At 41.4% G+C, this 15,206-nt stretch overlaps 1 protein-coding gene across 1 annotated transcript in view; it reads right to left on the bottom strand.

Moving 5' to 3' along the window:
- Positions 1-15,206, bottom strand: part of PKP2 (plakophilin 2) — a 56,958-nt gene that overhangs the window by 2,808 nt on the left and 38,944 nt on the right. The window contains exons 8-11 of the mRNA XM_072145038.1: positions 12,650-12,811; positions 12,293-12,466; positions 605-758; positions 254-443 (exon numbers count right to left, since the gene is read on the bottom strand). Coding sequence (XP_072001139.1) covers positions 254-443; positions 605-758; positions 12,293-12,466; positions 12,650-12,811 — 680 coding nt within the window. The remainder of the gene's footprint in view (positions 1-253; positions 444-604; positions 759-12,292; positions 12,467-12,649; positions 12,812-15,206) is intronic.

Raw genomic sequence — 15,206 nt, 5'->3', positions numbered from 1 at the left:
AAAAATGAATTATTAAGCTCCTGGAGAAGACAAGAGGAATCCGAAGTGGATCAAGTTTTTGTTTGAAGCGTGGTTGTGGTCCTTCAAATAGGTCTTCATACTAAAAAGATGTCTGGGACCTCACAGGACAAGTTCTTCACCTTCTGTTGAAGAACCTGTGAAAAGTTTCCACCACCTAACAAGAAACCACCAAACTATTCTAGAACCCAACTGGACCAAAGAAGGCGCCAAACCTAGAGTGTCCCCGACTCACCTGTCACTATTGCTGATATCTACCAGCTTCCTGATGCCCCCATGTTGCAGCAGCATCTTTGCGTTGGCAGAGCTATTGCAGATCAGGTTGTTGAGTATGTAACAGATTGAGGCAGAAGTCTCCATCGCGATGTTGGAGTCTGGGACATGGTCTGGCAGCGCTCTCACCAGGTCGGCCATCAGTTCCTTGGCTGAAAAATGGGAGAATGGGAACGAATCAATGGAGAGAAAGTCCAAAACTGGTCAAGGTCCACCACTGACCTCATATCTATGGAGTTGGTCTTTCATTGAGACAAAGAAATATGGAATTGGGTGGGTTTTTCCTGAGGTAAGTGCACTTGAAGGTACTAACCAATCTCATTCTGCATGGAGGAATTACGAGACAGGTTCCTCAGGAGGGAGACCGACGTTCTCTTCACCCCAGGGTCGTTTACAAACAACATATTCCGGATGTGTTGAAGGCCGTTTTCCTTTTGGACGATGGTCTGTGCCACGGAGTATGGGATCTGTACAAAACAATATCACCAAGATTAGAACCTCAACCAACCAATGCAAAAAAAAATTGGACTTGTGGTGGACATGTTTCGGTGGTTTTTACTCGTCTTAATGCTTGGCAATTCTTTTCGAGGCTTGGTTGGGCGACATTGGGCAGAAGGACTTGTAGTCATTTACTGCAGAAGAAGTCTGGAGTACAACCAACATCCAGGGTCTACTTACCTGCCAAGATCTCAGTTTTTTTGACATGGGTTATTTGGACCAACCAGAGAAAATTATTTAGGGGGTCTTCCATCAACTAGGAAACAGACCCCAGTAGCTTTCAAACTGGGTTGTCTTCTCCAGGAACGTTAGTGGTGGACCATTGGGACTGGAGGAACCTCCGATGCTTGTGGTCTAGTTCAACATGGTTAACAACCTGCAAAACCGCAAGTGGATCGGGCCAACATCTCGGGTGTACTTACCTGCCAAGATCTCTGGTTGGCATTATTTTTTTGACTAGGGTTGATTGGGCCAACCAGACAAAATTATTTTGGGGGTCAAGCTTCCATCAACTAGGAAACAGATCAAAATGGGTTGTCTTCTCCAGGAACGCTAGTGGTGGAGCATTGGAGTCGATCTGGCCTGATATGTCATGAGTGGGAGTGGTTATGATTCTCATGGGCGTGAACAAAGATAAGTGGGGGAGGGACCTAACCATTTATCACCTACATCTCAGCAGTTGCTAGTGATGATTGGGATAGACTTTACATTCTGGATGGGTGCAGCCTCGGGCCTTTGTTGAGTTGTTGATGGGGCGGAAACAAAAATAAACTTTCCCTGGTTTTGTTATGTTTTTATTGTTTCTTTAGTTTTCTTTCCCACAAATTTGTGTCACTGAGAAAGAATTTATAACAGCTGGAATGCAGGGGCTGAAAAAACACAAACACAGGACCTCCCTGTACCAGACAGTACCACCCCGGGTGCACCCCCGCCTGGTATTTAGCATAAAGCAACATCTCAATGTCAGAGGCAAGAGGTCAGACTCCGAGTGACAGGAGATAAATACCACTCCCCCCTTCCGAAAAACAAAACCGGGACAACATACCGGCTGTACATATATCATTATATACAGGAGATCCCCAGGTTATACCAGCTGTACATATATCATTATATACAGGAGATCCCCAGGTTATACCGGCTGTACATATATCATTATATACAGGAGATCCCCAGGTTATACCGGCTGTACATATATCATTATATACAGGAGATCCCCAGGTTATACCGGCTGTACATATATCATTATATACAGGAGATCCCCAGGTTATACCGGCTGTACATATATCATTATATACAGGAGATCCCCAGGTTATACCGGCTGTACATATATCATTATATACAGGAGATCCCCTGGTTATACCAGCTGTATATATATCATTATATACAGGAGATCCCCAGGTTATAGCGGCTGTACATATATCATTATATACAGGAGATTCCCAGGTTATACCTGCTGTACATATATAATTATATACAGGAGATCCCCAGGTTATACCAGCTGTACATATATCATAATATACAGGAGATCCCCAGGTTATACCGGCTGTACATATATCATTATATACAGGAGACCCCCAGGTTATACCGGCTGTACATATATCATTATATACAGGAGATCCCCAGGTTATACCGGCTGTACATATATCATTATATACAGGAGATCCCCAGGTTATACCGGCTGTACATATATCATTATATACAGGAGATCCCCGGGTTATACCAGCTGTACATATATCATTATATACAGGAGATCCCCGGGTTATACCAGCTGTACATATATCATTATATACAGGAGATCCCCAGGTTATACCGGCTGTACATATACCATTATATACAGGAGATCCCCAGGTTATACCGGCTGTACATATATCATTATATACAGGAGATCCCCAGGTTATACCGGCTGTACATATATCATTATATACAGGAGATCCCCAGGTTATACCGGCTGTACATATATCATTATATACAGGAGATCCCCAGGTTATACCGGCTGTACATATATCATTATATACAGGAGATCCCCAGGTTATACCGGCTGTACATATATCATTACATACAGGAGATCCCCAGGTTATACCGGCTGTACATATATCATTACATACAGGAGATCCCCAGGTTATACCGGCTGTACATATATCATTACATACAGGAGATCCACAGGTTATACCGGCTGTACATATATCATTACATACAGGAGATCCCCAGGTTATACCGGCTGTACATATATCATTACATACAGGAGATCCCCAGGTTATACCGGCTGTACATATATCATTATATACAGGAGATCCCCAGGTTATACCGGCTGTACATATATCATTATATACAGGAGATCCCCAGGTTATACCGGCTGTACATATATCATTATATACAGGAGATCCCCAGGTTATACCGGCTGTACATATATCATTATATACAGGAGATCCCCAGGTTATACCGGCTGTACATATATCATTATATACAGGAGATCCCCAGGTTATACCGGCTGTACATATATCATTATATACAGGAGATCCCCAGATTATACCAGCTGTACATATATCATTATATACAGGAGATCCCCAGGTTATAGCGGCTGTACATATATCATTATATACAGGAGATCCCCAGGTTATAGCGGCTGTACATATATCATTATATACAGGAGATCCCCAGGTTATACCGGCTGTACATATATCATTATATACAGGAGATCCCCAGGTTATACCGGCTGTACATATATCATTATATACAGGAGATCCCCAGATTATACCGGCTGTACATATATCATTATATACAGGAGATCCCCGGGTTATACCGGCTGTACATATATCATTATATACAGGAGATCCCCAGGTTATAGCGGCTGTACATATATCATTATATACAGGAGATCCCCAGGTTATACCGGCTGTACATATATCATTATATACAGGAGATCCCCAGGTTATAGCGGCTGTACATATATCATTATATACAGGAGATCCCCAGGTTATAGCGGCTGTACATATATCATTATATACAGGAGATCCCCAGGTTATACCGGCTGTACATATATCATTATATACAGGAGATCCCCAGGTTATACCGGCTGTACATATATCATTATATACAGGAGACCCCCAGGTTATAGCGGCTGTACATATATCATTATATACAGGAGATCCCCAGGTTATAGCGGCTGTACATATATCATTATATACAGGAGATCCCCAGGTTATACCAGCTGTACATATATCATTATATACAGGAGATCCCCAGGTTATACCGGCTGTACATATATCATTATATACAGGAGATCCCCAGGTTATACCGGCTGTACATATATCATTATATACAGGAGATCCCCAGGTTATACCGGCTGTACACATATCATTATATACAGGAGATCCCCAGGTTATACCGGCTGTACATATATCATTATATACAGGAGATCCCCAGGTTATACCGGCTGTACATATATCATTATATACAGGAGATCCCCAGGTTATACCGGCTGTACATATATCATTATATACAGGAGATCTCCAGGTTATACCAGCTGTACATATATCATTATATACAGGAGATCCCCAGGTTATACCGGCTGTACATATATCATTATATACAGGAGACCCCCAGGTTATACCGGCTGTACATATATCACTATATGCAGGAGATCCCCAGGTTATACCGGCTGTACATATATCATTATATACAGGAGATCCCCAGGTTATACCGGCTGTACATATATCATTATATACAGGAGATCTCCAGGTTATACCAGCTGTACATATATCATTATATACAGGAGATCCCCAGGTTATACCGGCTGTACATATATCATTATATACAGGAGATCCCCAGGTTATAGCGGCTGTACATATATCATTATATACAGGAGATCCCCAGGTTATAGCGGCTGTACATATATCATTATATACAGGAGATCCCCAGGTTATACCGGCTGTACATATGTCATTATATACAGGAGATCCCCAGGTTATACCGGCTGTACATATATCATTATATACAGGAGATCCCCAGGTTATACCGGCTGTACATATATCATTATATACAGGAGATCCCCAGGTTATACCGGCTGTACATATATCATTATATACAGGAGAGCCCCAGGTTATACCGGCTGTACATATATCATTATATACAGGAGACCCCCAGGTTATACCGGCTGTACATATATCACTATATGCAGGAGATCCCCAGGTTATACAGGCTGTACATATATCATTATATGCAGGAGATCCCCAGGTTATACCGGCTGTACATATATCATTATATACAGGAGATCCCCAGGTTATACCGGCTGTACATATATCATTATATACAGGAGATCCCCAGGTTATACCGGCTGTACATATATCATTATATACAGGAGACCCCCAGGTTATACCGGCTGTACATATATCATTATATACAGGAGATCCCCAGGTTATACCGGCTGTACATATATCATTATATACAGGAGATCCCCAGGTTATACCGGCTGTACATATATCATTATATACAGGAGATGCCCAGGTTATACCGGCTGTACATATATCATTATATACAGGAGATCCCCAGGTTATACCAGCTGTACATATATCACTATATACAGGAGATCCCCAGGTTATACCGGCTGTACATATATCACTATATACAGGAGATCCCCAGGTTATACCGGCTGTACATATATCATTATATACGGGAGATCCCCAGGTTATACCAGCTGTACATATATCATTATATACAGGAGATCCCCAGGTTATATCGGACGTACATATATAATTATATACAGGAGATCCCCAGGTTATTCCGGCTGTACATATATCATTATATACAGGAGATCCCCAGGTTATACCGGCTGTACATATATCATTATATACAGGAGATCCCCAGGTTATACCGGCTGTACATATATCATTATATACAGGAGATCCCCAGGTTATACCGGCTGTACATGTATCACTATATACAGGAGATCCCCAGGTTATACCGGCTGTACATATATCATTATATACAGGAGATCCCCAGGTTATACCGGCTGTACATATATCATTATATACAGGAGATCCCAGGTTATACCAGCTGTACATATATCATCATATATAGGAGATCCCCAGGTTATACCGGCTGTACATATATCATTATATACAGGAGATCCCCTGGTTATACCAGCTGTACATATATCATTATATACAGGAGATCCCCAGGTTATACCGGCTGTGCAAATATCATTATATACAGGAGATCCCCAGGTTATACCGGCTGTACATATATCATTATATACAGGAGATCCCCAGGTTATACCGGCTGTACATATATCATTATATACAGGAGATCCCCAGGTTATACCGGCTGTACATATATCATTATATACAGGAGATCCCCAGGTTATACCGGCTGTACATATATCATTATATACCGGAGATCCCCAGGTTATACCAGCTGTACATATATCACTATATACAGGAGATCCCCAGGTTATACCAGCTGTACATATATCATTATATACAGGAGATCCCCAGGTTATACCAGCTGTACATATATCATTATATACAGGAGATCCCCAGGTTATACCGGCTGTACATATATCATTATATACAGGAGATCCCCAGGTTATACCGGCTGTACATATATCATTGTATACAGGAGATCCCCAGGTTATACCGGCTGTACATATATCATTATATACAGGAGAGCCCCAGGTTATACCAGCTGTACATATATCATTATATACAGGAGATCCCCAGGTTATACCGGCTGTACATATATCATTATATACAGGAGATCCCCAGGTTATACCGGCTGTACATATATCATTATATACAGGAGATCCCCAGGTTATACCGGCTGTACATATATCATTATATACAGGAGATTCCCAGGTTATACCAGCTGTACATATATCATTATATACAGGAGATCCCCAGGTTATAGCGGCTGTACATATATCACTATATACAGGAGACCCCCAGGTTATACCGGCTGTACATATATCCTTATATACAGGAGATCCCCAGGTTATACCGGCTGTACATATATCATTATATACAGGAGATCCCCAGGTTATACCGGCTGTACATATATCTTTATATACAGGAGATCCCCGGGTTATACCGGCTGTACATATATCATTATATACAGGAGATCCCCAGGTTATACCGGCTGTACATATATCATTATATACAGGAGATCCCCGGGTTATACCGGCTGTACATATATCATTATATACAGGAGATCCCCAGGTTATACCGGCTGTACATATATCATTATATACAGGAGATCCCCGGGTTATACCAGCTGTACATATATCATTATATACAGGAGATCCCCAGGTTATACCGGCTGTACATATATCATTATATACAGGAGATCCCCAGGTTATACCGGCTGTACATATATCATTGTATACAGGAGATCCCCAGGTTATACCGGCTGTACATATATCATTATATACAGGAGATCCTCAGGTTATACCGGCTGTACATATATCATTATATACAGGAGACCCCCAGGTTATACCGGCTGTACATATATCATTATATACAGGGGATCCCCAGGTTATACCGGCTGTACATATATCATTATATACAGGAGATCACCAGGTTATACCGGCTGTACATATATCATTATATACAGGAGATCCCCAGGTTATACCAGCTGTACATATATCATTATATACAGGAGATCACCAGGTTATACCAGCTGTACATATATCATTATATACAGGAGATCCCCAGGTTATACCAGCTGTACATATATCACTATATACAGGAGATCCCCAGGTTATACCGGCTGTACATATATCACTATATACAGGAGATCCCCAGGTTATACCGGCTGTACATATATCATTATATACAGGAGATCCCCAGGTTATAGCGGCTGTACATATATCATTATATACAGGAGATCCCCAGGTTATACCGGCTGTACATATATCATTATATACAGGAGATCCCCAGGTTATACCGGCTGTACATATATCATTATATACAGGAGATCCCCAGGTTATACCGGCTGTACATATATCACTATATACAGGAGGGCCCCAGGTTATACCGGCTGTACATATATCATTATATACAGGAGATCCCCAGGTTATACCGGCTGTACATATATCATTATATAGAGGAGTTCCCCAGGTTATACCATCTGTACATATATCATTATATACAGGAGATCACCAGGTTATACCGGCTGTACATATATCATTATATACAGGAGATCCCCAGGTTATACCGGCTGTACATATATCATTATATACAGGAGATCCCCAGGTTATACCGGCTGTACATATATCATTATATACAGGAGATCCCCAGGTTATACCGGCTGTACATATATCATTATATACAGGAGATCCCCAGGTTATACCGGCTGTACATATATCATTATATACAGGAGATCCCCAGGTTATACCGGCTGTACATATATCATTATATACAGGAGATCCCCAGGTTATACCGGCTGTACATATATCATTATATACAGGAGATCCCCAGGTTATACCGGCTGTACATATATCATTATATACAGGAGATCCCCAGGTTATAGCGGCTGTACATATATCATTATATACAGGAGATCGTCAGGTTATACCAGCTGTACATATATCATTATATACAGGAGATCCCCAGGTTATACCGGCTGTACATATATCATTATATACAGGAGATCCCCAGGTTATAGCGGCTGTACATATATCATTATATACAGGAGATCCCCAGGTTATACCGGCTGTACATATATCATTATATACAGGAGATCCCCAGGTTATACCGGCTGTACATATATCATTATATACAGGAGATTCCCAGGTTATACCAGCTGTACATATATCATTATATACAGGAGATCCCCAGGTTATACCGGCTGTACATATATCATTATATACAGGCGATCCCCAGGTTATACCGGCTGTACATATATCATTATATACAGGAGATCCCCAGGTTATACCAGCTGTACGTATATCATTATATACAGGCGATCCCCAGGTTATACCGGCTGTACATATATCATTATATACAGGAGATCCCCAGGTTATACCGGCTGTACATATATCATTATATACAGGAGACCCCCAGGTTATACCGGCTGTACATATATCATTATATACAGGAGATCCCCAGGTTATAGCGGCTGTACATATATCATTATATACAGGAGATCCCCAGGTTATACCGGCTGTACATATATCATTATATACAGGAGATCCCCAGGTTATACCGGCTGTACATATATCATTATATACAGGCGATCCCCAGGTTATACCAGCTGTACATATATCATTATATACAGGAGATCCCCAGGTTATACCGGCTGTACATATATCATTATATACAGGAGATCCCCAGGTTATACCGGCTGTACATATATCATTATATACAGGAGATCCCCAGGTTATAGCGGCTGTACATATATCATTATATACAGGAGATCCCCAGGTTATACCAGCTGTACATATATCATTATATACAGGAGATCCCCAGGTTATACCGGCTGTACATATACCATTATATACAGGAGATCCCCAGGTTATACCAGCTGTACATATATCACTATATACAGGAGATCCCCAGGTTATACCAGCTGTACATATATCATTATATACAGGAGATCCCCAGGTTATACCGGCTGTACATATATCATTATATACAGGAGATCCCCAGGTTATACCGGCTGTACATATATCATTATATACAGGAGATCCCCAGGTTATACCAGCTGTACATATATCATTATATACAGGAGATCCCCAGGTTATACCAGCTGTACATATATCATTATATACAGGAGATCCCCAGGTTATACCGGCTGTACATATATCATTATATACAGGAGATCCCCAGGTTATACCGGCTGTACATATATCATTATATACAGGAGATCCCCAGGTTATACCGGCTGTACATATATCATTATATACAGGAGATCCCCAGGTTATAGCGGCTGTACATATATCATTATATACAGGAGATCCCCAGGTTATACCAGCTGTACATATATCATTATATACAGGAGATCCCCAGGTTATACCGGCTGTACATATATCATTATATACAGGAGATCCCCAGGTTATACCGGCTGTACATATATCATTATATACAGGAGATCCCCAGGTTATACCGGCTGTACATATATCATTATATACAGGAGATCGTCAGGTTATACCAGCTGTACATATATCATTATATACAGGAGATCCCCAGGTTATACCGGCTGTACATATATCATTATATACAGGAGATCCCCAGGTTATAGCGGCTGTACATATATCATTATATACAGGAGATCCCCAGGTTATACCGGCTGTACATATATCATTATATACAGGAGATCCCCAGGTTATACCGGCTGTACATATATCATTATATACAGGAGATCCCCAGGTTATAGATACACAGCTCAGCAGTCAGTATTACACAGGATAGGATTAGATACACAGCTCAGCAGACAGTATCACACAGGATGGGATTAGATACACCGCTCAGCAGACAGTATCACACAGGATAGGATTAGATACACAGCTCAGCAGGCTGTATCACACAGGATAGGATTAGATACACAGCTCAGCAGACAGTATCACACTGGATAGGATTAGATACACAGCTCAGCAGTCAGTATCACACAGGATAGGATTAGATACACAGCTCAGCAGGCAGTATCACACAGGATAGGATTAGATACACAGATCAGCAGACAGTATCACACATTATAGGATTAGATACACAGCTCAGCAGACTGTATCACACAGGATAGGATTAGATACACAGCTCAGCAGGCAGTATCACACAGGATGGGATTAGATACACAGCTCAGCAGACAGTATCACACAGGAGAGGATCAGATACACAGCTCAGCAGGCAGTATCACACAGGATGGGATTAGATACACAGCTCAGCAGGCAGTATCACACTGGATAGGATTAGATACACAGCTCAGCAGTCAGTATCACACAGGATAGGATTAGATACACAGCTCAGCAGGTAGTAACACACAGGATAGGATTAGATACACAGCTCAGCAGACAGTATCACACTGGATAGGATTAGATACACAGCTCAGCAGTCAGTATCACACAGGATAGGATTAGATACACAGCTCAGCAGGCAGTATCACACAGGATAGGATTAGATACACAGATCAGCAGACAGTATCACACATTATAGGATTAGATACACAGCTCAGCAGACAGTATCACACAGGATAGGATTAGATACACAGCTCAGCAGACTGTATCACACAGGATAGGATTAGATACACAGATCAGCAGACAGTATCACACATTATAGGATTAGATACACAGCCTAGCAGTCAGTATCACACAGGATGGGATTAGATACACAGCTCAGCAGACAGTACCACACAGGAGAGGATCAGATACACAGCTCAGCAGGCAGTATCACACAGGATGGGATTAGATACACAGCTCAGCAGGCAGTATCACACAGGATAGGATTAGATACACAGATCAGCAGACAGTATCACACATGATAGGATTAGATACACAGCTCATCAGACTGTATCACACAGGATAGGATTAGATACACAGATCAGCAGACAGTATCACACATTATAGGATTAGATACACAGCCTAGCAGTCAGTATCACACAGGATAGGATTAGATACACAGCTCAGCAGACAGTATCACACAGGAGAGGATCAGATACACAGCTCAGCAGGCAGTATCACACAGGATGGGATTAGATACACAGCTCAGCAGACAGTATCACACAGGATAGGATTAGATACACAGCTCAGCAGGCAGTATCACACAGGATGGGATTAGATACACAGCTCAGCAGACAGTATCACACAGGATAGGATTAGATACACAGCTCAGCAGTCAGTATCACACAGGGTATGATTAGATACACAGCTCAGCAGACAGTATCACACAGGATAGGATTAGATACACAGCTCAGCAGGGAGTATCACACAGGATAGGATTAGATACACAGCTCAGCAGACAGTATCACACCTGATAGGATTAGATACACAGCTATGCAGACAGTATCACACAGGAGAGGATTAGATACACAGCTCAGCAGACAGTATCACACAGGATAGGATTAGATACACAGCTCAGCAGACAGTATCACACAGGAAAGGATTAGATACACGGCTCAGCAGGCAGTATCACACAGGATAGGATAAGATACACGGCTCAGCAGGCAGTATCACACAGGATAGGATTAGATACACAGCTCAGCAGGCAGTATCACACAGGATAGGATTAGATACACAGCTTGGCACACAGTATCACACAGGAGAGGATTAGATACACAGCTCAGCAGGCAGTATCACACAGGATAGGATTAGATACACAGCTCAGTATGCAGTATCACACAGGATAGGATTAGATACACAGCTCAGCAGACAGTATCACACAGGAGAGGATTAGATACACAGCTCAGCAGACAGTATCACACAGGATAGGATTAGATACACAGCTCAGCAGTCAGTATCACACAGTACAGGCTTAGATACAGCTCTGTGCTGTACAGTTTCAGATACTTGGATACATACCGGCCCGTTTCCAGCAGTGAGGTTCTGCAGGGAGCCCAGTGAGGCCTCCTGGGTGTAGTTTCGGGTGCTCTTGGCGATGAGGGACAGGTAGAGGCGCACCAGTTTGGAGCTCCATAGACACTCCACCCCTCGGGGGTTACTGGGCTCCTCAGCCACGGGGACGTCTCTCCAGTCCTGGGGGAGGATGAAAGAACATCGAATTATCTAAGAAAAGTAACAACAATCCCGACGTTCTGAGTATGCAGACTTATGTGTCTCCATGGTAACAGACTACAAGCAAACTCAGTGTAGTCAGATGCTGCAGTCACACTCCTCATTGATGGGCAGAGGAGCTGTGTACACAATGCTGACACCTACCTCTTTGAGCTTCCTGCTCCGCGAGCCGAAGCAGCCAATGGTGGAGTCATTCCGGGTCAGGTTCTGGTCCTGGGTGTGGAAGCTGGTGCTGTATCGGCCCGGCACCTCGGACTCCAGCTGATAGGACAAGTTATGTAATATACACACACAGTTCTCTGCCGCCTGGAGAAAGGTGAGGACACATCATATAGCGGCACAACATAATACCGCAACGTACTGCACATAATACATATAATACTACACCACAACATACTGTACATAATACATATAATACTACACCGCAACATACCGCACATAATACATATAATACTACACCACATACTGCACATAATACATATAATACTACACCGCAACGTACTGCACATAATACATATAATACTACACCGCAACATACTGTACATAATACATATAATACTACACCACAACATACTGTACATAATACATATAATACTACACCACAACATACTGCACATAATACATATAATACTACACCACAACATACCGCACATAATACATATAATACTACACCGCAACATACCGCACATAATACATATAATACTACACCACAACATACCGCACATAATACATATAATACTACACCACAACATACTGTACATAATACATATAATACTACACCGCAACATACTGTACATAATACATATAATACTACACCGCAACGTACCGCACATAATACATATAATACTACACCACAACATACCGCACATAATACATATAATACTACACCGCAACATACTGCACATAATACATATTATACTACACCGCAACATACTGCACATAATACATATAATACTACACCGCAACATACCGCACATAATACATATAATACTACACCGCAACATACTGCACATAATACATATAATACTACACCACAACATACTGCACATAATACATATAATACTACACCGCAACATACTGCACATAATACATATAATACTACACCACATACTGCACATAATACATAAAATACTACACCACATACTGCACATAATACTACACCGCAACATACCGCACATAATACATATAATACTACACCACATACTGCACATAATACATATAATACTACACCGCAACATACCGCACATAATACATATAATACTACACCACAACATACTGCACATAATACATATAATACTACACCGCAACATACTGCACATAATACATATAATACTACACCACAACATACCGCACATAATACATATAATACTACACCACATACTGCACATAATACATAAAATACTACACCGCAACATACTGCACATAATACATATAATACTACACCGCAACATACCGCACATAATACATATAATACTACACCGCAACATACCGCACATAATACATATAATACTACACCGCAACATACCGCACATAATACATATAATACTACACCACAACATACCGCACATAATACATATAATACTACACCGCAACATACTGCACATAATACATATAATACTACACCGCAACATACTGCACATAATACATATAATACTACACCACAACATACCGCACATAATACATATAATACTACACCGCAACATACCGCACATAATACATATAATACTACACCACAACATACCGCACATAATACATATAATACTACACCGCAACATACTGCACATAATACATATAATACTACACCGCAACATACTGCACATAATACATATAATACTACACCACAACATACTGCACATAATACATATAATACTACACCACAACATACCGCACATAATACATATAATACTACACCACAACATACCGCACATAATACATATAATACTACACCACAACATACTGTACATAATACATATAATACTACACCGCAACATACTGTACATAATACATATAATACTACACCGCAACATACTGCACATAATACATATAATACTACACCACAACATACCGCACATAATACATATAATACTACACCGCAACATACCGCACATAATACATATAATACTACACCGCAACATACCGCACATAATACATATAATACTACACCACAACATACCGCACATAATACATATAATACTACACCGCAACGTACCGCACATAATACATATAATACTACACCGCAACATACTGCACATCTAATATATAAAGCTGGATGTGCGTGTATATGTCCACTAAAAGATGCACTATCATGTTTACAGTCGACAGCCCGTGACAGAGACAGGCAGGCCGTGACAGGGACAGACAGACAGACAGGCAGTGACAGGGACAGAGAGACAGACAGACAGGCAGTGACAGGGACAGAGAGACAGACAGACAGACAGGCAGTGACAGGGACAGAGAGACAGACAGACAGACAGGCCGTGACAGGGACAGACAGACAGACAGGCCGTGACAGAGACAGACAGACAGGCCGTGACAGAGACAGACAGGCCGTGACAGAGACAGACAAACAGACAGGCCGTGACAGAGACAGACAAACAGACAGGCCGTGACAGAGACAGACAGGCCGTGACAGAGACAGACAAACAGACAGGCCGTGACAGGGACAGACAGACAGACAGGCCGTGACAGAGACAGACAGACA

This window comes from Engystomops pustulosus, chromosome 4, assembly GCF_040894005.1.
Source record: "Engystomops pustulosus chromosome 4, aEngPut4.maternal, whole genome shotgun sequence".
In the NCBI taxonomy this organism is placed as follows: domain Eukaryota; kingdom Metazoa; phylum Chordata; class Amphibia; order Anura; family Leptodactylidae; genus Engystomops; species Engystomops pustulosus.
This window is presented reverse-complemented; position numbering and strand designations above follow the sequence as displayed.